The 22,190-nt window shown below is 47.6% G+C and overlaps 2 protein-coding genes across 3 annotated transcripts in view; one reads left to right on the forward strand and one right to left on the reverse strand.

Annotated features, from left to right (window-relative positions):
* The window catches only part of STUM (stum, mechanosensory transduction mediator homolog), a 43,739-nt gene extending 27,633 nt beyond the window's left edge, over positions 1–16,106 (forward strand). Inside the window, exons 2-4 of one of the 2 annotated variants that reach the window (XM_048937541.1) lie at positions 2,314–2,493; positions 8,237–9,160; positions 10,190–16,106. In XM_048937541.1, the coding sequence (XP_048793498.1) occupies positions 2,314–2,493; positions 8,237–8,271 (215 nt within the window). In that variant the 3' untranslated portion in view covers positions 8,272–9,160; positions 10,190–16,106. The remainder of the gene's footprint in view (positions 1–2,313; positions 2,494–8,236; positions 9,161–10,189) is intronic. The other variant, XM_048937540.1, reaches the window with a different exon arrangement.
* A 168-nt stretch (positions 16,107–16,274) lies between these two features.
* Positions 16,275–21,298, reverse strand: CRLS1 (cardiolipin synthase 1). Its single transcript, XM_048937535.1, has 7 exons — positions 20,826–21,298; positions 20,314–20,451; positions 19,608–19,737; positions 19,090–19,175; positions 18,606–18,674; positions 18,183–18,274; positions 16,275–16,780 (listed from the first exon to the last, which is right to left on the reverse strand). Exons 1-7 carry the CDS (start codon positions 21,141–21,143, stop codon positions 16,693–16,695), a joined length of 921 nt encoding a protein of 306 aa, XP_048793492.1. The 5' UTR covers positions 21,144–21,298; the 3' UTR covers positions 16,275–16,692.
* Positions 21,299–22,190: the final 892 nt, after the last annotated feature.

Below are 22,190 nucleotides of genomic sequence, written 5' to 3' on the forward strand. Positions count from 1 at the left end.
TGCTGGCTTGTCTCAATTCTTGATTTAAAAATGCCAACCACCTCCCAAATGTTAGTTAATCATAGCTAGTAAAGAAAATGCATTGGCTCCCATGAGCAGGAAAGTGGTCTGAATGGGAACTCGGAGGGCAAGGTTCCTGAGAAAATCCCAGTTTCTGTATCAGTTCTCCTTCCAGACATGGACACCTATCTGCCTTTTTTGCTTTCTTCCCTTTGGAATGGGATTGGATATTATTAGCTTAGTCACTGCTGTATGTAAGGGACTCATCAGCTAATTCAGCATCTCACTCTAATGATGTAAAAATATTAAAAGCTTCACTGGAAGGAATTGAAGCTGTTTCTTAAGAGTTATTGCTCATTTACAACCTTTTTTTGTAACACATCTTAGAAGAGCAAAGTTAAGGTGAGAGGGGTTTTCATTTTCATTTTAAGAACAGAAATGCATTGCCATTTGGCAAGATTTAGCATCCTGATGGGAAAACATGAACGTCCAGTTCCTGACTGCCTCAATCCTGCCCTATTTAATCCCAGATTGTGCTACATTGTAGCTCTGCAGAGAACTGTTTCGGATGTGCTGGGGAATATTCCTGTCCTCCTTCTAGTTTAAAGAAGCTATCAGAGAAAATACGGTGGCTAAAGCAGGACAGAGATCTGGGATAATCATGATCATAGAATCATTAAGGTTGGAAAGAGCACTAAATTAACTTAGTCCACCATGTCCACTAAGCCACGTCACTCAGATCCCACATGGAAGTTGCCAAAGCCAGCGAGCAAACAACAGACCTCTCTGTCAGCAAGTAGCAGGGAGGCTGATGTAACATCCTTTGGGATTAAAGCCATTCCCCCTTTTGTTCTTCCCAGCTCAGCAGCACTGGGTTGCAGGGCTGCCTCCTACTGCACCTTGCTGCAGTGCCGGCTGCAGCACTGAGCGGCTGGGAGGATGAGAGACCAGTGGCAAGAAGGCATGTGGATTTGGGGAGCTGGTGGGGTGTTAGGAGTATGCTGGAGCTGAAGGCTGCAGAAGATGGTGAGATTAAAAATAGGCTGTGGGCAGCCTTCCTACCATGCTAACTGCCTGTTCTCCTTGTGACCCACTGAGATGACAGCAGCAGCAGAGAGCATCTGTCCTACCATCCTGGCAGGGCAGGACAGCACTGTTTTGCTCCTAAGCAGAACCTCCTGCTCTGTCTGGCTGCTGCAGTCTGCAGGAGTGATGCAGCTGAGCATTTCCTCCCATATGCATCCAAGCCAAGTGATCCCATCCTTCAAAAAGTTCAGTAAGGCATCGGTGTACATCAAAGATGAGCTTACTCATTTGCATCTCAAAGATCATTCACATGCTCCTGCTCTTGCAAACAGAAAAGGGCAAGTTCTTAAAAACCACTGGACGTTGTTCTGCAAGGTATGTAATTCCAAATATTCACCAAAGAAACATTCAGAGATCTGGGTGATCCAGCACAAACCACACACCTTTGTACCTACCTTGGCAATGATGTATTTAGACATAAAAAAATAGAAAGACAATGTATAATGATAAGAAGTGTTGACGTGCATACTTAGATCAGATAATGCAATCTCCTGACTAGCGGCTCATACACAACAGGTGTCAGTAGCAGTTTCTTCTGTTCTTTGCAGATGCTGTGCATTGCTGCAGGTTGGCTGTGGGTACTATGAGTCCTCCCCCAAACTGTACTCTTAGCTATCCATGGAAACAGAACATCAGCTGCAAATAAATGTTCGGTCTCATCCAATGGGCTAAATGCAGGGAAAATCTTTGTAATTTCTGTTGTGTTCACCTCCCACCCAGCTTTTACTTTCATACATGCATTATTATTCATTTGAATTGTTTTAGGAAACCTTGAGGGTGTGTGGAAGTTTTGGAAGTTTGGCTCTGGTGGGTCTGCAGCACTCAGTACTGAACATCAGTTTAGCTTTTTCTACTCTGTTAAAAGACTTCCAGGTATCAGTTTGTGACCCAGGGGAGCGTTATGCTGAGCTGCAGTGCCTCAGCAGCACCATTCTTTGGGTATGCTCCTTCTGGAGAAGTATTCAGGAGAATACCTCAGACTGAATTTTCATGGACATGTCAGAGATGTACTGCTTTGTACAGCCAGTAGTGCTGTAAGTCTGGGTAGAAATTTCCCTTTTAAAACTTCTGTAAAGAAAATATGTGCCTCCGTTTGTCCTCTTGTACAGCGTTTGCAGATCCACTACAGCAATAGGAGCAAGACACTCTGAAAAGTGAGGTTTAGAGGAAGAAATCTGGCATGAATCTGTGGCTTCACTATGTTTTTTTTTTCTACTTTCTCCATAGGAACATTTGTATCAGCTTTCACTGTGCTGTGTGGAGCCCGGACTGACCTCCCTGACAGGCACATATGCTGTGTCTTCTGGCTGAACATTGCTGCTGCATTGATCCAGATCCTGACAGCAATTGTGATGGTCGGATGGATTATGAGTATATTCTGGGGAATGGACATGGTCATTCTTGCAAGTAAGTACAGTGCAATATCCATTCCATCTTCCTTATGTTGCTAGGACACAACTAATGCCCCTGCAGTCTCCACACAGCTCTGTAGGGTGCAGGAGCCACAGAAAGGGCTCTGCAAGCTGGTGAGAAACTTGTGGGAGTTGTTAGGGACATTCATACCCAGGCTGCCCTGTTTCTTGTCTGGATGAGATGCTTGCATCTCACCATGAAGTTTAGAACCTTCTGTTCTTGTCTAAAACATTAAAAGTACAAGAAGGGGTGAGGACCTCAGCACTGCAAGCTCTGTTTACTGGAGCCCTTCCTCCCTGGTTGCATTGGTGTATGGTTTTGAACAGGAAAGACCTTTTTCCTTCATGACCCCAGCTGCACATCTCCCACAGTGTCAGTCTGTCAGAAAAGCCCTGGAGATGCTCTAGGACATTCCATCTCCCCTAGATTCATTTATCCAATGACATATATATATATTTTTTTATGTTTCATTAAGTTCTTAGGCTGAACTGGACTGCTGAGCTATTCCTGGAAGGAACTCTCCTTCGTCCTTTGATGATATGACAAATTATTCTGAGGGGAGAAGAGTCTTTCATTGAAGTTAGGTCATGCAGCTGGTTAACCACACATTACCATTCTAGAACCCAAACTCTGTCACTTTACCTGCTAAAGACTTTGACTGGTGTGAAATGGAGCATCATTTCCAATCACACAGCGGAGAATAGAAGTAGCTGCTTCTGAAGGAGAATATCTTAGCATCAGCTTTTGTCATTTTGTTTGAAAGGGCTTCACGTGGTCATCTCTGCTGACCTCTGCTGGAGCAGGAAGGGGGATCTCAGGAAACTTCCAGGATCTGCAAAACAATGAAATGAGTGAAACTGAAAGGACGACAGGAGACCAGGCACATCTTCAGCTGCCAAGCCCATGGCTTAAAGCCACTTACCAAACCATCTGGTGATTTCTGAGCCAGCCTCAGTTTGCAGGCTGAGTTCAGAGTGATCCTCACGCAGAGCAAAAGTTGGTTGTTAAAAACTTGAATGCCAGTGAAACAAAAGGCTTTCCTCAGGGCACAGGCAGCACTACACTTTACTTTCCCAAGCAAACCTGCTGCCAGGTTTCATCTCAGGCACACCCGTGTGTCAGGGGTAGCCTGAGCTACTGCTGAGGATAAAATATGAACGGGTCCTTCTCAGTGGAATGGCTCTAGGAGCCCGCCCAATTTGTTTGTAATCAGGTCATTAATTGTTTGTACCTACACACACCATACCAGTGCTACTGCTCTGCTGCACATCTTCAGCATGTCGGGCACTGCCGGCAGAACCAGTTTTGCAGTGGCAAGCACCTGTTCAAAGAGCTGCAGCTAAAACTGTGGCTTACCTTTCTCCACAGTCCTGCTTGTGTATGGCACAGACACAGGTAAGGTGAGCAGAGAGCTGACTGTGAGGAGGCTCCACATGATTTTCCAGGATGATTGTCAGGGATTACAGCTTTATCTGGTTCCCTCTGCTAGAAGAGAAGAGCAAGTGGAACCTACGTGCTTTATGACAACCAGCTCTATATAACCCAACAAGTTGCAGCCCTCAGCAGTTTCTTGCTGCCTCAGTTAGGTTTTAAGTTCTTTACAACACAGAGGAAATCATGGATAAGTAAAGGATTCTTGGTTAATGGAGGATAAAGGAAAATGTAGTTTTTTCAGTCAAAGCAGAAAACGGAAGTGATCAGTTGTGCTCACTTGTATCAAACAGCATAGTGAAGTGAAGTGAAATGCTTTGGGTTTGGTTTTTGTTTGTTTTTTGTCTTTGTTTTCATGTTGAAACAAAACAAAGCAAAACCAACCCCCACCAAAACAGAGTCATTAAAAAATGAAATAAGATTTCAAGTGCAAGAAATAAGACATTTCATCTAAAAATACTGCTATGCTAAATAGTTTGCTTTGGTTGGGTTTGGTTTGCTTAAAAGGAGAAAAAGTTATTTGTGATTTGTTCTGCACTGGGATAAAGTGGAAGCTGTTGAAACTTGAGTCTGCATTTGGCTGGGGAGGAGTTAAAAGATACTGAAGCAATGCCCACCTCTGCTTTTCCTCACCATTAAGTGACTGAGTCTGTGCATCCCCATGATGGGATTTTTGGTGGGCTAAAAGACAATCTAAGCATGTGATATCCCAGACAAATGTGCTGGAGGGCTTTTGCTCTGGATTTCCATGCAGTGGAGGATCAGTTCCTTTTTGACAGGCTCCAGGCAGAGCCTGTGCTGCAAAGCATGCTTGTGTTGTTGGTTGGCAGAGTGCTGGGCAGCAGCCAAGGAGGCTGGTTGCAGTTCTCCCCCTCCTAAGGCTCCCTCATTCTCAGCCACTGAGAGAAAAGTCCTGCTGGAGCCTTGTCCAAGAGGAAAGCCTTGAGGATAATGTCATGCTGTCTGTCTTTAATGAGGGGGAAAATGAGAGGAATTATAAGTCAGTCAGGTGCACTTCAGTTCCTGGAACAAGTAATCAAATGGATGACTTGCATGCATTTAGGAAATAAAAAGAAATAAAGTGAGAGTCAGCCTGGTTTTGTCAAGAACAAGCTGTGTCAAACTGGCCTCATTCCCTTCTGTGGCAGAGGAATTCATTTTGTGAATTCAGATCAGACATACATCTTGACTTTCAGGCATGGACGTTGTGTCACACAGCACTTTTCCAAGCAGGCCAAGAGACGTGGTCTGTGAGAAAGATTTGACAGCAGTTCTCTGAATACGTTTTTCTTTAATTCATTCTGAAATTGAAGCTACAATGAGAGATGTTTTGTAAGGCCCCTCCTGAAACTGGTTCTGCTCAGTATTTTCATTCAGGACTGGATGATGGTGTGGGCAAGCAGCAGGGTCCGGATTCAGGTGGGACCCTGACAAACTGAAGAAATGGTGTGAAAAAAATTACCAGACACATGGCTTTGGGGAGAGCTCTTTGTTTTACCTGCTATCTGAAAGTAAAGGGAGATGGAAAAGAAGCCCCTAATTCTTTTGCAAAAAAATAAAAAGGTGGATTCACCTCCCTGCAGTAACTCACAGATATCTCATGGGCAACTGCAGCACTGTGCTCTCCCAGAGTCCTTTCTGGCTCAGGAGACAGGAGTCAGGGAGTATTTGTCCAGGCATTGTTGCACCTCTGATGAACACAGCCCAGAAGGAAGGCACAGCCTTTGAAGGAAGCCCTCACTCCACTTCTGCCCTCTCAGTTATGTGTGTGTGGCTGTGCCCATGGCTGAGTGAAGGCACTAGCACCTGCGGACTCAGGTGATGGAGACTCCTGCTGCAGCAACCCTTGGCCTCTCAAAGACTCACTGACATCCAGTAGCAAGAAATTACCTGTGCTCATACTGCCCAATCATCACTCCTTTGCTAATTGTGTTGTTTAGATCTTGCCATAAAGACCAGATGATTGCATGGTCACTGCACTGTACGTTTGGCATCCAGTGACTTTGGCTGTCACCAAGGCTCATCTTCTCCATACAGGGACCATCCCAGGTGGGCAGGGTGGGTTCTGCAGTTGCTCCAGTAAAGAAAGAATGGAAAGTGTTTGAGAGACTCAGAAGAGCAGAGCATCCTCAGATGGTTGGTGGCCCCCTATGAAATGGAGCAAATTCTGAGGGCAAATTGCTTACTTAGATCCATTTTATTATTTTTTTAAAATCTAAATAGAGCTGTACCTCAGACTGTGCCCAAGGTAGGTAGGTGAAATAATATTTGTTGGGCTCTTCTACCAGATGCTGCAATGGTAGGGTATATTCTTGCTGTAGTTGATGAATAAATACTAGGTCCAGCCCTAGCCAGCAGCACTCAGCAGTACCCAGCCAAGCCAAGATAGGCAGCACTCAGATTTGTTGCCTGTGGGTATGAGCAAACTTAGCAGCCAGCCTGGAGATAATCCATCAGGTGTAGTTTTCCTGGCTGTAGGACTTTAAACAGTGCATGGCACATGCCATCTTTTAGACTGTTCCTTTTCTATCCAGCCCATGCAATGGCAGTGCCACTGAGGAGAAGCAATGTCACCTCTTGGCCTTGGAGGAGTTCAGCTTAGGGACAGGAACCTCAAAAACAGAGGAGGATTCCCCTATGCTCTCTTAACAAGAACCCAAAACAAAAACAATCAGTTCAAACTCAAAGATCTCTGATAAATAGTGCCTTGAAGAGGTTTTGCCCTGGTCTGAATGTTCGGTTGTAGAGCAGACATTCTTTGTTCACTCCACAGCCCTGATTTATCCATTCTTTTCTGGTTCTTCGTGTGTTTTGGATATATTGTCTACAGTTACATTTCTCCCTCTCTCTTTCTTCCATGTTCCTTTGCCTCCTTTTGTTCACCATCAAAGTTTCACAAGGTAAGTTTGTTTCTGTTCCTCCTCTTCAGCCTTGAACCCCAGGGCAGCAGCGGCACCTGTCTTGGAGAAGGAGTTCAGGCCTGGCTGGGGCAGGTGCTGCCCACTCCCAGCTGACATCCAGCTGTGTCTGTGTGTCTGTGTGTCTGTCTGCCTGTCTCCGTCAGTCCTGTGGCTGTGCCAGTGGGTGTGGGAGCACAGGAAGGACACTGCCTCTGGCTTGCAGCTGGCAGCTCCATCCTGAGAGCCAGGTGCCCACAAATCCCAGTGCCCTCACAGCAGAGGATGCCTGAGCTCTCATGGAGAACCAGCCAACCAAGGTGTTGGATGGAAGGTGTCAGTGTATTGCTACGGCTGTAAGACAAACCCGGGTCAAAATGTTTTTTGGTGCCCTGAGGACATCCCTGGAGCACACTGCTCTGGTTTCAGAGAACCCTGAGCAGGGACACAGTCTGAGGGAGGTTGCTGGGACTGTGACTAAGACAGCCTGTATGCGGATTTGTTGCCTCTTGCCTCTAAACACAAGTTGGTAATGATTTACAGAAGTACAATTTCAAGTAAATGAGGTCAAGTTGTTGATTTGGGGCCCAGATGCTGATCTTGGAGCTGTCTGCTTTACCAAATTCAGCCTCAACTGTATTGCTGCACAGGCACACTCACACATCACTACTTTGCACAAAATACCAATTGTTACATCACAAGTGTGGTAGCTGCTTCCCCATATAAACTATTTCATAAGACAGATAAGTATTTTAACAACTAAATTTAGCATAGAAGAGCTCATTTGGCTTACTCTGGTCATGTAAAGACAGATAAAAGCTCTGCCATTGCAGTTGGCTTCCATCCAGTTGCAAACCAAGAAGCAAGCCTGAAGGGAGTTCTATCATATCTTATTAAAGGCAAGGCTGCACAAACAGCAAGCAGTGGGGCCCTGGCCCCAAGGAGCCATGGTGAATAGGACAGGACACTCAAGCCCTTTACAGATGTGATTTGTGCACACCTTGGTGGTGACGTGCACTGGATTTGCTACTGAAAAGCTCAATTTTCCCCGCTGCTGATGTGCCCTGACCAAAGCACCTCATTCTGCTGGCCCAAAGCAAAGCAAATGGGTAATGGGGCAGCAAGAGGCTGTGAAGGACTGAGGTTACTTACTCTGTAGCCACAGGTACTCACAGCACTCTGGAACCCCTCACAGAAGCAAAGCCAGGCACTGTGCCTGCTGCCAGCATCAGCAGGGCTGTATGCTCAGGCAGCTGTGCCCACGGTGGAAAGGGGCAGCAGGGAGGTGGCAGCCCCTGGTCTCATCACAGGGGTACCCCAGGCTCCCGGTACAGCTGGCTGCGGGCCCACACTGAGGGTCCTCCTTAGGGACTGGCACTAACCATGTTCCCTTCCCCCCCTCCTCACAGGCTCCAAGGAGCAGGGAATCCCACAGCAGCTGTAGTGGCTGGGACAAGTATGTTCAGAGAAACACGGCGAGCGATTTCCTTGGGCAGCTGTGGGCCACGGACCTTCTCATTACCCTTTGTCTCTCTTCTTCCTTTTGTTTTGTGCCTGCCCCCGGTCCACCTGCCTGTCCAGCGGAGCGGAGGTACCGAGCACCCGAGGGAGACTTGCACTGACTGAGCAGCAGAGATGGGGCGAGCGCATCGCACCTTGGGACTGGCCCCAGCAAGCCAGCGATGGGTGGCCAAGGAGGAGGAAGAGGAGGGTGCCAAGAGGAGGGGAGCCCCTGGGCAAGGTGGCACCCAGTCAGGCAGTGGCACCAAGGGGGTGGGAGATGCTGCACTCTCTGCTGTCCCAGCAGGAAGTGGCCAGAGCTGTTCTGCCTCCTGTTTCGCTTGCTGTTAAAGAAAACCAGCTGTGAACATCAAATGCCAAGGAGCTATTAATAGGTACATGTACAGTCTGTAAAAGCAAACAAGTTGTACAATCTTTCCCCTCCAAGAAGCCATTCTTGACTGCTTCGTGGCAACAAATGGCTCAGCCCAGCCTCCTCTGCTGTGTATTTATGGCGCTTGGCAAAGCTATATCATCGCAAACGTCTTGAGAAATGTGTACTCTGTAAATTGTGTTGTACTGCTGAACTGAATTGGGCTGTTCCCTCCTTCAGTCCATTGGCACCATGCAAGCACCTGCCCCCATCGGCCCCAGGAGGCTCCTGCTAGCAGCAGGCAGGGCACCCCAAGCTACCAAAAGCTCCTCCTGTAAAGGCTTTTCCTTCCCTGCCCCTGGAAGGGATGTGCTGGCAGTGTCTCTTTGCTTTGAAAATGGATCCCTGCAGTGTAACCCACGGTACCGACTGACACTGAGGCTCTGCTCTGCTACCCAGGGTAAGTGCCTGGGGCGTGGGGATCACACATCCTGTGGTGCTTGTGGCTCTTCAGGCACGTGACTAGCAAGAGGATAAGGTACAAACAAGGACAAAATGGATTTATGAAAGAGTCCTCAGGTGAAATGTAAACTGATATTCCACAGGTTCAGCTATTCACAGTAAGCCTCTCCACCTGCAGGCAGCAGTGAAGTGGCTCTTGGGAAGACAGGTGTCAACTGCTGCTGCTCTTTAATCTGGGGCTGGGTGTGCTTGGGAGGAAAGGCAGCACAGCTGTCCCACCTCGATGCTGCGCACAGCAGCAGTGCTTGGGAAATCCATGCCAAATGAATGAGCTGCGAGTTGTGCTAGGAAAGAAGTGACCTGAGAGCAGCCTGCTCTACAGCCAAGAGATAAGTTCCTCAGGATTACCCTGGTATTATAAAGCAGCCAGATAAACCCTTAGGGTCCAAAAGCCCTTCCCGAGGTTTGAGACAGGGGCAGCAAGAAAGCAGCCAAGTATCATCGAGGAACAATGTGTTTCAGTGCCCACAAGGATGAATTAATTTGCAGAAGGATATGAATATTCAGTGCCCACTCCTCTGCTGCAGTAAAAACTGCTCTTTTTTGGACCGCTGCAGGAGTCCAGGAGCAGTTGTGTGGTATGGGAGGAACAAGCTAAGGGCTGGAGTCAGGATAGTTTGAGCTCTGCCACTGATATGCTGTGTGTCCCAAGGCTCCTGTCCTTCCTTCACTCCACTCACTGCAGCCCACCTGGAACAGCAATAGGGTTCAGACAGTGCTGAAGCCTGAGTTCACATCTCCCTGGGGCATGGCTCCTGGGCTGCAGTTCCCTTCCGCACAGAGATGAGCAGGTCTTATCAAAGGAGAGAAGGCATTTATGGGATAGAGCTGTAAAATCCCCACCTGCAGAGGGGTGAGAACCACAGCTCACACACTGGAGAGAAAAGCAATACAACAAAAGCACAGGTATAAATGCTACTCTGAAGCTCTCTCTCCTAAGCAGTGCTTTTCATTATTATTTTTTTAGGGCCAGAGGAATCACCCAGCACCTTCATTCCCCCCCTGCTGCAGGAGCACACAGCATCCTGGAGGTCTCACTCGTGCCTGCAGGAGCAAAGCCCTGACCCCCTCCTCATTGGACACATCAGCTGATGCTTCCACCAGAATATTCCCCTCTGCCTCCCTTCACAGTTATAGTGCAGCAAACACCAGAAGGCTGTGGCCGTGCTTCTTGCTGATCCCTGCACACAATCCAGCTGCCAACTTGGACTTAGGCGTGTGGCACTGAGCTGGCTCCATATCATCCTTCGCTTTGTGAGAATAAATGTTTTAGGTGCAAGCTAAAGAGCAATAGCAACTGACGAAGACTGCAACTGCTTTGCCACCATCAGCCATCAACAAACTATTTTCTGCTGCTCTTTCCTCATTGTGAAAACCAGGCTTTTTTTCAGAAAGGGCTGCAATGAAACAGTTTCAGCCAGGCTGAAATGCTGCTTCACTGCTTGTCGGGAAGCACCGTCAGGTAGAGACCAAACCAAACACTTTTCTGGATTTGTAGTGAGTCATCGTACAGCTTCACAGCTGAAGCACTGCAATGGGGAGAGCATGGAAATGTTGATGAATTTGTTGGTGTTGTCAGTTCTGTACTTATCACAGAAAAAGGGCTGTGGAAAATGCTCGCTGTCCTGCCCAAATCCCAAGAAAGCTGCATGTTCCTCCCCATGTGCATCAGCTGCCACACATTTCACTACAGACCTTTTGCTGGACACTGCTCCTTGGCACAGCCTCTGTGCTGCGGGATGTTTTACTCAGAGCTCCGCCTCCAGGAAGACCACACATGAAGACTCACAGGGCCGATACTCTTAAGAGGCAGCTTTGTTCCATCCTGGTGTTGCATTCTCTCCTTTTTGGGATGATCCATGCGCATGCTCAGCCAGCAGAGTCTCCTCTCGCCATACCACTGGCACAGCACCGTGGGGGCACTGCACAGGGCTTTGTCTCACAAACACACTTCTTTTTTGAGCTATTCCTTCTGAATGACACCTTCTATGTGTCAATGCTGGCATTCAGAATGGCCCAAGAAGAGCCATAAATGCAGACAGACCTAATGTTCCTTCCAGCCCAAAGTGGAGGCTTCTCCCAGGTGCTCAGTGGCAATGCACCCCTGCGGTTCCCAGCTGAGGTTTCTCTGTGTTTGTGCACACAGTTCACTTTCAGACGGTCTGGGGATTCATTGTCTGATCTGGAACTCAGCATTTCCAGCCTACCTGCATACCATTCCAAGTGACCATGGCACCAGATGAGCTGGAATCAGTGCGACAGCCCAGCAGGAGCCCATGCCACCTACCACCAATCCTTCGTCCCCATCATCTGTAATTGTGACCTCTCCCTGCACTCACCCAAAGGGCAGCAGCACTCCCTTGGTATGCTTCTGCCCTAGTGAGGAGGGAACTGATGCCTGTGTGCATCATCTGCTCCCTATATGGAGTTGGTGCTGGTGCCCTGACATTCAGCCTGCATTCTGTTTCTGTGCTGGTGCCTGACCTGACCCCTGCAATCATGGAGGAGGGCTTGTGTGCCCACTGATCTTGCCAACTGGTTGTGATGTGCTGTGTTTTGATACTGTGGATTTTTTCTCTCTCAATCTCTTTCTCTCTCTCTCTCTCTCTCTTTTTTTTTTTTTTTTTTTTTTTTTTTTTTTAAGTTAAATATATTCTATTGCTGTACAGCTGGAATGAAACACATTCTCTTTACGTAGCCCAGAGAAACTCTACCAGGCCTGAATTTAGATGAGATTTCTTCCCATGGGGCAGCAGAAGCCTGACTGGAGTCCTCACTTCAGTGTGGCCATCCCTGCGCTGCTGAGACAGTGAGAGCAAAGCCCGCCCTGTAGCTGGCAGGATGCTGTCTCACCTCGGTCTTTTCTGCAACCTTTGCACTTTGAAACGACTCTGGTCACATTCCCATATGTGAGCCAGTGCCACTGGGCAGGTGGGCTCTGGGGAGGGTATGAAGTTATCATGGTGGGGTTGCATGGGGTCCCTGCCGGGTGTGTCAGCTACCTGCAGGCTCAACTGGGGAGTTCTGCTTGGATATGAGGTCCCACAGGGCTGACAGCCCACCAAAATGCAACTGAGTATTTTGACTGAGTAGTCCCTTTCTGGATGCCACTATCCAAGAGCAGCAGTGACCCTTCCCTTTACTCCACAGCTGCTCCACACCAGGCACATTGCACACACCGGTCAGGACATGGAAACCAGCCCCCTCCCAAACACAGGAACCTTCTCGGGCTGCTGGACCCCACCAGCACCAATCCAGACATGCTCACGGTGACAGTCATCACCTGGAATTGATCTCCACAGCTGGAGCTCACCTGGGGGCAAAATCTCATAAACCTTACAGTCAAGCTGTTCAAATATACATATGAACCCTAATAAAGCCATGAGAGGAGAAAAAAAACGATCCCAGAAATGATATTGCAGTCACAGTACGCTTTGGAGAGAGTTTGCGAGGGAGAATCAGAGCCCTGTGAAGGAGGACGGAGGCTGCCAGCCCAGCGGGAGCTCCGCGTGACGCCGCGGGAGCAGCAGCGGTGCTGCGGCGCCACCTCGCGGGCTGCAGCCGTGCAGCGCCGCGCGCCCCGCAACCACGGCGGGAAGAGGAGAGCTGTGCCGTGTGTCCTGGAGATACAGCAGCCTTGATAGTATACAAAGCCGCAGGATGTGAAGCCCGGGTGACCCCATCTGCTGCCCTACAGCCTGCGTCACACAGGTCTCCCACTGAGGTCCTTCACACGCTGACCCTCACGTGTACATGCAGTTTCCAGACCATCTAAAATAAATACGACTTAAAAACTGAAACTAGTGAAGAGGTTCTGGGGAAAATGAGCCAGGAAGCTCCTGCTTAACATCTGTTCTGAGACATGAGAGCTGGAGCACCTCCCCTACCGGGACAGGTTGACAGAGTTGAGGCTCTTCAGCCTGGAGAAGAGAAGGCTCTGGGGGGACCTGAGAGCAGCCTTTCAGTGCCTGAAAGGGCCTACAGGAAAGTGGGGAGGGACTTTCAAAAGGTCACATAGCTACGGGGTGAGGGGAAATGGCTATAAACTGGAAGAGGGTGGATTTAGACTAGATATTAGGAGGACAATTTTTATTGTGAGGGTGGTGAGATGCTGGCACAGGCTGCCCAGAGGCTGTGGATGCTCCTCCCTGCAGGCGTTCAAAGGCCAGGCTGGATGGGGCTGTGAGCAGCCTGGTCTAGAGGTGTCTCTGCCTTTAGCAGGGTTGGAATGAGGTGGTCTTAAAGGTCCCTTCCAACACAAACCATTTTGTGATTCTGTGCTGAGAGGAAAGCAGCATATTGCATCACTTTTCCTTTCATCCACACACTCTCTACTGACTTTCCATTTTCATTGGCTTATACTGCTTCCACAGCAGGGAAGGAAGCTCATGGAGACAAGGCCAAAGGTCAAAAGGTCCCAGGATCACAGTAAAATGACAAAAGGTCACTGACTTAAAAGTAATGGGATGGAATTCAAAGGTCACCACGTCAAGGGTCAAATGCCAAAATGCAAAAAGGTCATGGTGCCAAGGTCAAAAAACCTGAGTCAGTGTCAGAAGCTTAAAAAGTAAATCAGGGAAAGGTCTAAGATCAAAAGATGGCAGATCAAGGTCAGAGATCTAAATGTCAGAGTCAAGGACAAAAGGTCAAATGTCAAACAGCACATGCCAGGCTGTAGCGAAAAAGGACTGAGGTAGGAAAAAGGATTGGAATTATACCTTTCACAGTGTGAGGGAGAGCTTCCCTACCTTGCATAGGATTCCCTGGGGAGATACTGTCTTTTGCAAGCACTTGCAGAAAACTTAGCTGGTGAGCATTAGATCTCTCCGGAGAATGAATACATGCCAGCCCAGATACTGTGCTGCAGCAGCACCACCTAGCTGCGTTCTCGGAAAGAAAGCAAGGGAAGGAAAACCTGGGCTGGGAGTAAGCTCCACTTGCCGCAGTAAGGCTGCAGATAGGCACTGGATACCTCTAGGTTTCCCTGAGCTTTACTCCTGAGGAACAGGGGCTGATTTTTCCTCAGAATAGCCTATTTGTGATAAGGAATTACCCCATCTCAAAGGCAAGGGCTCACCGGAACCTTCCAGAAGGGAGCAATCTCCAAATAGAGGTGTTTCTTTCTCAGCTGCTAGCACTTAAGTGAGGTTAGGGAGGGATGGATCCAGTCTCACAGGTGGATTAATTGCTTGCACCTGTGCTCCCAGGCCTAGCCACGCCTCTACAACAGATGTTCAATCACTGCCATGACCTAACAGTTCCCATACAGAGTTCAATGAGCAAACACAGTAAGGTCCCAGAACCACCACCACAAAAAGACTGAACACATACAAGGAGGCAGAAGCCCATGTTAATGATCCAGGGGGAGGTATTGAACATGCACATACTGCTCAGGAAAACCTTTGCGTAAGAAAGATCTTTTGTATCAGGGATGTGCAATTAGGTGGAAGGATCCCCCTGTGCATCTGGTGCCAAGAATAAAGAATGCCTGCTTCCAAAAAGTCCAATTTGAGACTTAAGAGCGTTTCATGATCAACCAGCTTACAGTATCAAGCCAATCTGTGCCAACTGTGCTATTCTAATCATGCCAGGCTGACCCAACCCAACATGCCCCGTGCTGGGTCAAGCTGCCCTGATCTGAGCCAACCCATCCCAGGCCAACCATTTCCAGCCAAAGCCATACCAGGGTAGGACAGGCTGGCACAGTGAGGTGGATCCTACCAGCTGCCTTCCACCCTCCTATCATTATTCTGCCTCTGCAGCAGCTATCTCCTTTGAAAGTTCCTATTTCACTCCTGATCAAAATTCTGTTTCACTTCTGATTCTCCATCCACTTCCACTTCTGGTTATACTCTTGGTTATACCCCCACTTCCAGTTCCAAATCCTCTTCTGCTTTCACTTCTACTTTTGATCCCACTTTAGCACTCACTTCTGGGTATACTTCCATTGCCAGTTTCACATATATTCCTAGTTCCACTTCTGGTTTCAGTCATGCTTTTACTTCAAAGAAGAGCACTTATACCAAGGCTAAATAAAAATGGAACCAAAAGTAAAAGTGGAAAAGGGAAGAAACTGGAATTGGAAGCAAAACCGTATCCACACGTGGAACCAGAAGTTGAACAAAATGAGATCAGAAGTTAAATAGACAAAGTCAAAGAAGAGGGTTGCTTCTGAGGCAAAAGAGAACTGCTAAGGAAAAACGTGACCAGAAGTGGAAAAGGAAGGTGAACCAGAAGTCAAATCAGAAGTGTAATTGTAACCAGAAGTAAAATTGTAACTGGAAATAGAAATGCAATGGGGGAGGTGGGGGTGGCACCATATCTGGAAATCAAAATAAAAGCGTAGCCAGAAATTGAACAAAAGTGTGATAAGAAGTAGGAACTTTCAAAGACAGCTGCTCCTGAAGCATAAGACTTCAATGCAGGCAGAAAGTCACTAAAAGTGGAAAGAAGGGGGCTGCTACAGAAGCAGAAGCAGAAAAAAAATGAAATGTGACCAGCAGTTAAAGGGAAACTGTAACTGAAAGTTCGAATGGAAACAGAAGAAATAATGGAAGTGGATGTGTAACCAGAAATGCAGTGAATATTAATCAGAAGCAAAATATAAACTCTCTAGTGGCTTTCCATTTTAACTGGCTTGTGCTGCCTCCATAGCAGGGAAGAATCATCACAGGGGTCAATGCCAAACATCAAAAGGTCCCAGCTCAAGCAACTGCAGACATGGGAGATGCACCTTGTTTCAATCAGTAGATATCATTTGTAATGAGAAACACAACTCCATGCCCACTTTGTTTGGATAGACTGTTCAGTGCACAGCTGGCCATTCTGAGACTCAAAACTCTTCTCTGCTGAGTACAGTTAACATTTGCTTGCACACAAAAACAAACAGGAAAAAAAAATAAAAGGGACAGGGGAGAGAAGTAACTCTTCAGCGCCTGCCATATTACCCCAGAAAATGAAACCGTGTTTGCTATCACTCCTATTTAGACTTTTGAAGATTCTGTTTGATCACACTGTTTGTTCTGCTGCAGGCTGAAATATGTCATAAATCCTAATAAGGAAAGCTACTTTATTGACTTAGGTTGAGGTACAAAGACACATTCTTACAATTGCTTTTTCTTCTCGGATCTAGTCAGTGTATTATACAAAGATGCCCAAAACGCTGGTGAGAAGTGCATATTTCTGACTTCAAAAACAATATAAAATTATTAAAGATGTGTATGGCAGCAATTAGTAACCCGTGTGTTTAAGAACATTATTTATTTGTTTTTATAAAGAACCTTATCTTTAAACAAATTAAAAATACATTGAAAAGTCTCTATATATACACACAATACACGTTCAAACTTCATTTCACTGCGATGCCATGGTTCAAGCAGAAAAACAAAGCTCTTTTTCACAAACCCAGCTGCATTACAACCATTTTCTTCAGTACAGCAAACCATGCTGCCAGGTCCTTCCAAGAATACTTCATTTGTTATTTATCACCTGAACTGTTTTTCGGCCATAGTGGTAATAGCTATACGCAGATGTTACCGTTGTGAAAGCTGTGATGCACCTTTGAAGAAAACAGCTCCTGTAAGCCATCTGAGTTCAAGCACAACAGTAAACATTAACACTTGCTTGAGAGAAGACAACAAATCTGCTTCCGTATCTGTAGCCTCCATAATTGATACTGGCATAAGAACTGACTGATGTGAGAAACTGTCCCTTTGCAGCATGAAGGGATTGTTAAAAAAAAAAAATACAGAGGACTTGACCTTATTTTAAGAAGTTCCACAGCTAAAGCACAAGTGTTGGCTTCAGCCTCTTTTGGTCTTTTCTCAGACATTATGTAATAACCATCATTTATTTCCAAATTAGCAGCGCTGCTCTGTGTCAAAGGCTGACACCATTCAGGTGGGAGTCAGTAACAGCCCTCTGTCAACACGCTGCCAGGCTCATAGATGAGCCTATTTTTACCTCTTTTTAGGTTTATTTTTAGGTATTTTTAGGTATGCTTGCACAGCACCCAGCTAAGTCACACCCAGCACTCCTTCACTGCTAACAACACGCTAATTCTCACAGGGTCCCAGAGAATAGCAAGGTGTGTCTTTCACACATGCAGTTCCAGGTTCAGCTTTCCAACAGGGTGAAAAACACATTTGGCTGTTAAGATACAGGTTCCTTATTCCTTAAAAAGCTTTAGTGACTTTTTTTTTTTTTTTAAAAGGCACGCAATACTGGATCTTCTACTACCTTAAACTCAGTTACTACGTAATTCTGCTACTGCAGTTCAGTCTCTTGGTTGTGAACTCTTACCTAACACCTTAGAAGAAATATTGCCACTTGTAACACCTGCTGTCAGCTACAATTAGCTGTTCAGGTCTCCAGTGATGGCAGTAACACCCAACGTGGGCATTTCAAGTACACTGCAGTAGGGCTGTTTTCATTTGATGCCTCTCCTTCCTTCCCATAGTCTAGGAGGAATTGCTGATATTTAAAAATGCTTCAGAAATCTAAATTTCAGGACAGTAGGTATAGTCTAAAGCAAAGTAAGAAAATAGTTCCTGTCTGTATTTACTGATACCAAGTTTTCTTTGAGGGGCACTTTTGGCATGAATATAAGAAACCTGTACAGCCTCACTTCCCACTCCCCCTCCTCTGATACCAATCTGAAGACACACTTTGCACTTGTGTACATCGTGGCTTTTCTAAAGTCTTCCTTCTTCACTGCATTTCCTGGATCTTAATGAGTCTCACACAAATTCAGTAATAATAAATATACAGTTGTTACATCAGCTAAGAATAAACATGTAAAAATTCAGCCACTGGGGTCTGAGATCATTTGAGCATCGCCTTTTTGTCTCCCACAACTATTTAATTTCAATTTACTCAACTATTTATTTCAATTACTCATTTCTTAAGAAGCACGTTAAATTATCTCAAATAACCACACTAAAGATGAAGAGATAGGTTACCATAATGTCTGTAGATACACGCTGTCCACATAATTGAAAACAGGAGCTGCTAAAGAGGCCGCCACCAAAATCAGCTGAACCGCTGTGTTCATCTGGTAAAAGCAAAACAAGAAGCGTGGCTAAAATGAAGTGTACTGCACAAGAAATGGCAATACACAGTTTTGTTACTTGTTTAAATATTAGTCTGTGTACTACTAAAAAAAAAATCAATTAGAAAAAATATTTTAAAACTTCTTTCAACAAAACATCTCCTACACTTAAAACCAGCCAATGTCCTGATTGGTTTTCATGGTGAAAACCTTTCAGGATTTCAGCTGCCTCCAAGTCAGCTGGCACTATCTCAACACTGGACCCAGCCTCGTCCCCCCAAACTACACACTGCCCCAACTAAGGAGAAATTTTATAATATGTAACTACTCTTACCTTGCTAATGAACGTTGGTTTTAGTTGGGCTGTAGCATAACAGGGATTAAAATACCTACTGAGTGTTCTCTGTTGGGAGAGGAAAGGGAAAAATAAATGCAGTTTTAACATATTCAGTTTGATATACATCTTCACATGATACACAACAAAAAAGCAATTACAGTACGAGAGAATTACACTACTACTGCCCTGAGATGAACTATTAGCCATCGTACAGAAGCAGGAGAAAAAGTTACCAGTAGCTCTGGCTCATCTTACTCAAACTTATTCTACGAAACACTGTTCTGTTCACAAACCCAGCACAATAAGCACTGGGCTATCCACCCAAGTTTAGGGCAACCATCAGGATTAGAGGAAAATCTCTTGGTTACAACTTGTTACACGCTTATTCTTTATATATACACGTAACAGCATATAAAAAGATTCAGTCATACTAAAAAACAATGACACGTTCACAACATTTTCTTTGATCTTACACACTCACCGGTGGAGAAAGAGTTTTGTATCGCACATAAAAAACAGCAGCAATGAGCGCTACATCTCTCAGAATGATCATGGAAGTAAGTGAAACTGAAAAACCAAGCCAACAGGATCTAGTGAAAAACCACGTCCAAGATTAAGAAGAAAGCATGATAAAAAAGAACACAAAACATGAAGCAAGAAGAAATAAGCACTGCCAACTTCTGAAACAGTTTTAGGCACAACCAAAGATGTTTAACATGACTTCTGAAAAGGTTTCGTCTGATGGCTTTAACCTGTCTAGGAAATCTTACATGTTTGGATGTAACAGCTGGCTTTGAAGAAAGTAGCAGCAGTGCGTTCTATCTGGGCTGGAGGGAGCTGGGTTTTGTTTGAGTATTCAAAAGCAACAGATTGCAAAGCACAGCTGGCAAGCTGCTAAGAGCTAAACATGGTTTTCCTTCCAGAAACAGAAGAAATATTAACTTAGAGAAGAAATATTAACTTTTAGTACAGCGCATGCAAGCAATGACATTTTCTCACCTGGGATAAGGTTTGTACAAGTTAGGCTCACATAGAGCACACTGATGAGAATTTTATCAGCCAGTGGATCAAGAGCACTTCCCAATGCTGATTTCTGATTAGCCCAATTGCGTGCAATAAACCCATCCAACTAGAAAGAACAACATTCAGGAATATTGTGTTAAAAAGCAAAGAATAAAAACAGGTGTCATATGCTGCTGTTACAGCGAGGTTTCATGAAGATCAACGCAACCCAGCTGTGTATCTATGAGGAAGCCTGTCAGCAGGTCCTTGCATCCCTCCCAACCCCACCCACATTGCATTCTAGATTCTGGAAGTCTTTAAACACTTTCAGTTCTGATTATTTAAAACAAACAAACAAAAAACCCACAAGCAAACAAACAATTGCTACAACTGACGTTTGAAAAGGCACATCTGAAATTCACCAAGCATTGCTCTGGTGGGTGCACTGTGCACACCTGCCAACACCAGCACACCTCCAATACACAAGCATAGCAGCAATGCCCATTTGGGGATGGTCAGCACCACATCCCCATAAGGGATGTAGGATGCTACAAAGCAACAAATGTAACACAATAAACTTCATCTCCTCCTACAGAGTATAATTTCCACGCGAGACAGATTCTAAACTCCAACACACATCGATGGGATCATAGCAACCCACACTGTACACCCCCAAAGTATTTCCAAACTCACGTCAACGTACCAAATCCGTTACGCCAGCCAAAACAAAGACACCTAGTGCAACATTGAAATTTTCTTCAACAATCAAATAGCCTAGAACTGGCGCCAATCCCATCCTTGCCATTGACAGTATGTTTGGGATCGTCCATGGGTTTTCATACTGCAAAGTAAGAAAGCAAACACTTCAGGCCGGGAAGGCGGACCTCGGCGTCAATGGGCGCACAGCCGTGGCAGGCAGAAGCCGCGCCCGCCTGGGAAGCGCCCCGCCGTCGGAGCAGGGCGGCACAACTCGGCGCTCAGGTGCCCGCCTCGGCCCGCACTTCGCCCCCAGGGGAGCACGCCGCGCGCCGCCGGCTCTAAGGTGTGCGGCACACCTGTTGCGGCAGGCCGCAGCTCCGCGCTACAATGCAGGCACTCCGGCGGCCGGTCGGCGGGACGGCCCGGGCGGCTCGGTGCAGCGAAAGCGGCCCCGACCTCGCGCGGCCGCCGCGCTCGGCCCTCCCTCCCCCGGCCCCGCTCCCGCGGCTCGCGTACCGGCTCGGCGTAGCGCCCGGCCACGCTCCGCTCCCGGGGTGGCTCCGGAGGCGCGGCCCCACCGCTCCCCGCCCGCCGCGGCCCGGTCCCGCCGCCGAGGGGGCTCCAGAGGGGCGCGCGCAGCGGCCGCCGGGGCGCGCGCAGGGCGAGGGCGGCGCGCGCCCCCCCGGCCAGGCAGAACGCGCCGCCGTTGCCGTGGCGACGGTCCCCCGCCTCGGCCCGGCCGGATGGAGGCCCGGCCCCGCCGCACGGCCGCCTCCGCCCCGCGCCGCGGAGCGACCCCCAGAACCCCCTGCCCAGCCAAGCGGCGGCCAGCATGCTGCGAGGCGCCCGCCCGCCGCCCCCTACGCGCTCTGCGGCCCCGCCCGCCGGAGCGAGCGGCCGTCCGCCGCCGCCATCCGCCTCCCCGACAGAGCGACGGAGACTCGGGGACAGTGAACGAGCCGCGGGCTGCGCCCGTGCAGCGAGAGAGGGGGCGGGGTGACGCTTTGCGACGCTTTACGACAGCGCCCTCGACGGCGGGCCGCGCGCTTTACGGCGGGCTTAGCTCTGCCCCCCGGGCGCAGAGCGGCCCGCCCCGGGCAGCCGCTACGTGTAGCCGTGCCGCGTGGCGCTCCTCCCCGCAGAACGGGAGCTGTGCGACTTGAGGAGGGGGAAACGGCCACTTCGGGCACCCTACCTCTTGTGTTCCTTCACGAGTCCTTGAAGGAAGAAGTGGATGGTTTGCTTTGCCGTAAGGCTTCTCAGAGAGCAAAGAGACTCTCGTGCTCAGTACTTGGCCTCTCGCTCCTCTCAGTTGTGTTTGCTTTGGCTCTAGGAAGGGTAAGAGTTGGCCTCTCCAGCTGAAGTAACTGACTCGTTCTTAGCCCCTGCCCCTGCCATTCAGTGCTATTAAGTAGCTACAAGTTTGCACTCCAGTTCCCGGCAGTGCTGCAGGCTCCGGTCAAGGTGTGACCCCTCTGTTCCATCCACTGTCTACAGACGGTAGTCTGTAACTGGCAAGAGAAATGAGAGAAAGAAACCAAACCAACAAAAAACACCATTCACATGTGTGTTTGGTAACTCTACCTCTCCCCCCCTGTGAAAGGCAGTTAAAAAGGAATAGGGGAATTCTGTGTGACCTTAAGAATTTACTACTTCTCTTGGTGCACCAAGTAGAGGTGGTAGCTTCTAATCGTTTGCACAAAAATGGGAGTGAAAGGACATTACCACCTCCAGGTAAAGAGCACGTTCTGAAGTGTGCAGAGAACACAAAATGGGGAGCGGTGGAGACACACAGAGGGAATCCAGCAGATCGGGGCCAGGAGCTGCCAGAAACCTCATCGCAAAGAGGGAAAGGGTAAAGTCATCCTGCAACTGGGGAGG

Source organism: Lagopus muta, chromosome 2 (genome assembly GCF_023343835.1).
Source record: "Lagopus muta isolate bLagMut1 chromosome 2, bLagMut1 primary, whole genome shotgun sequence".
Classification (NCBI taxonomy): Eukaryota; Metazoa; Chordata; class Aves; order Galliformes; family Phasianidae; genus Lagopus; species Lagopus muta.

What these genes read in the sequence shown, in the direction of transcription:
- CRLS1 (XM_048937535.1), bottom strand. Translation starts at nt 21,143, where the DNA reads ATGCTGGCCGCCGCTTGGCTGGGCAGGGGGTTCTGGGGGTCGCTCCGC. An exon ending in TTGTACAAACCTTATCCCAG is followed by an intron (nt 19,176 to 19,607) that starts GTGAGAAAATGT and finishes TTGGTTTTTCAG; the next exon opens with TTTCACTTACTTCCATGATC. An exon ending in GTGTATCTACAGACATTATG is followed by an intron (nt 16,781 to 18,182) that starts GTAACCTATCTC and finishes TTTTCTTCAAAG; the next exon opens with GTGCATCACAGCTTTCACAA.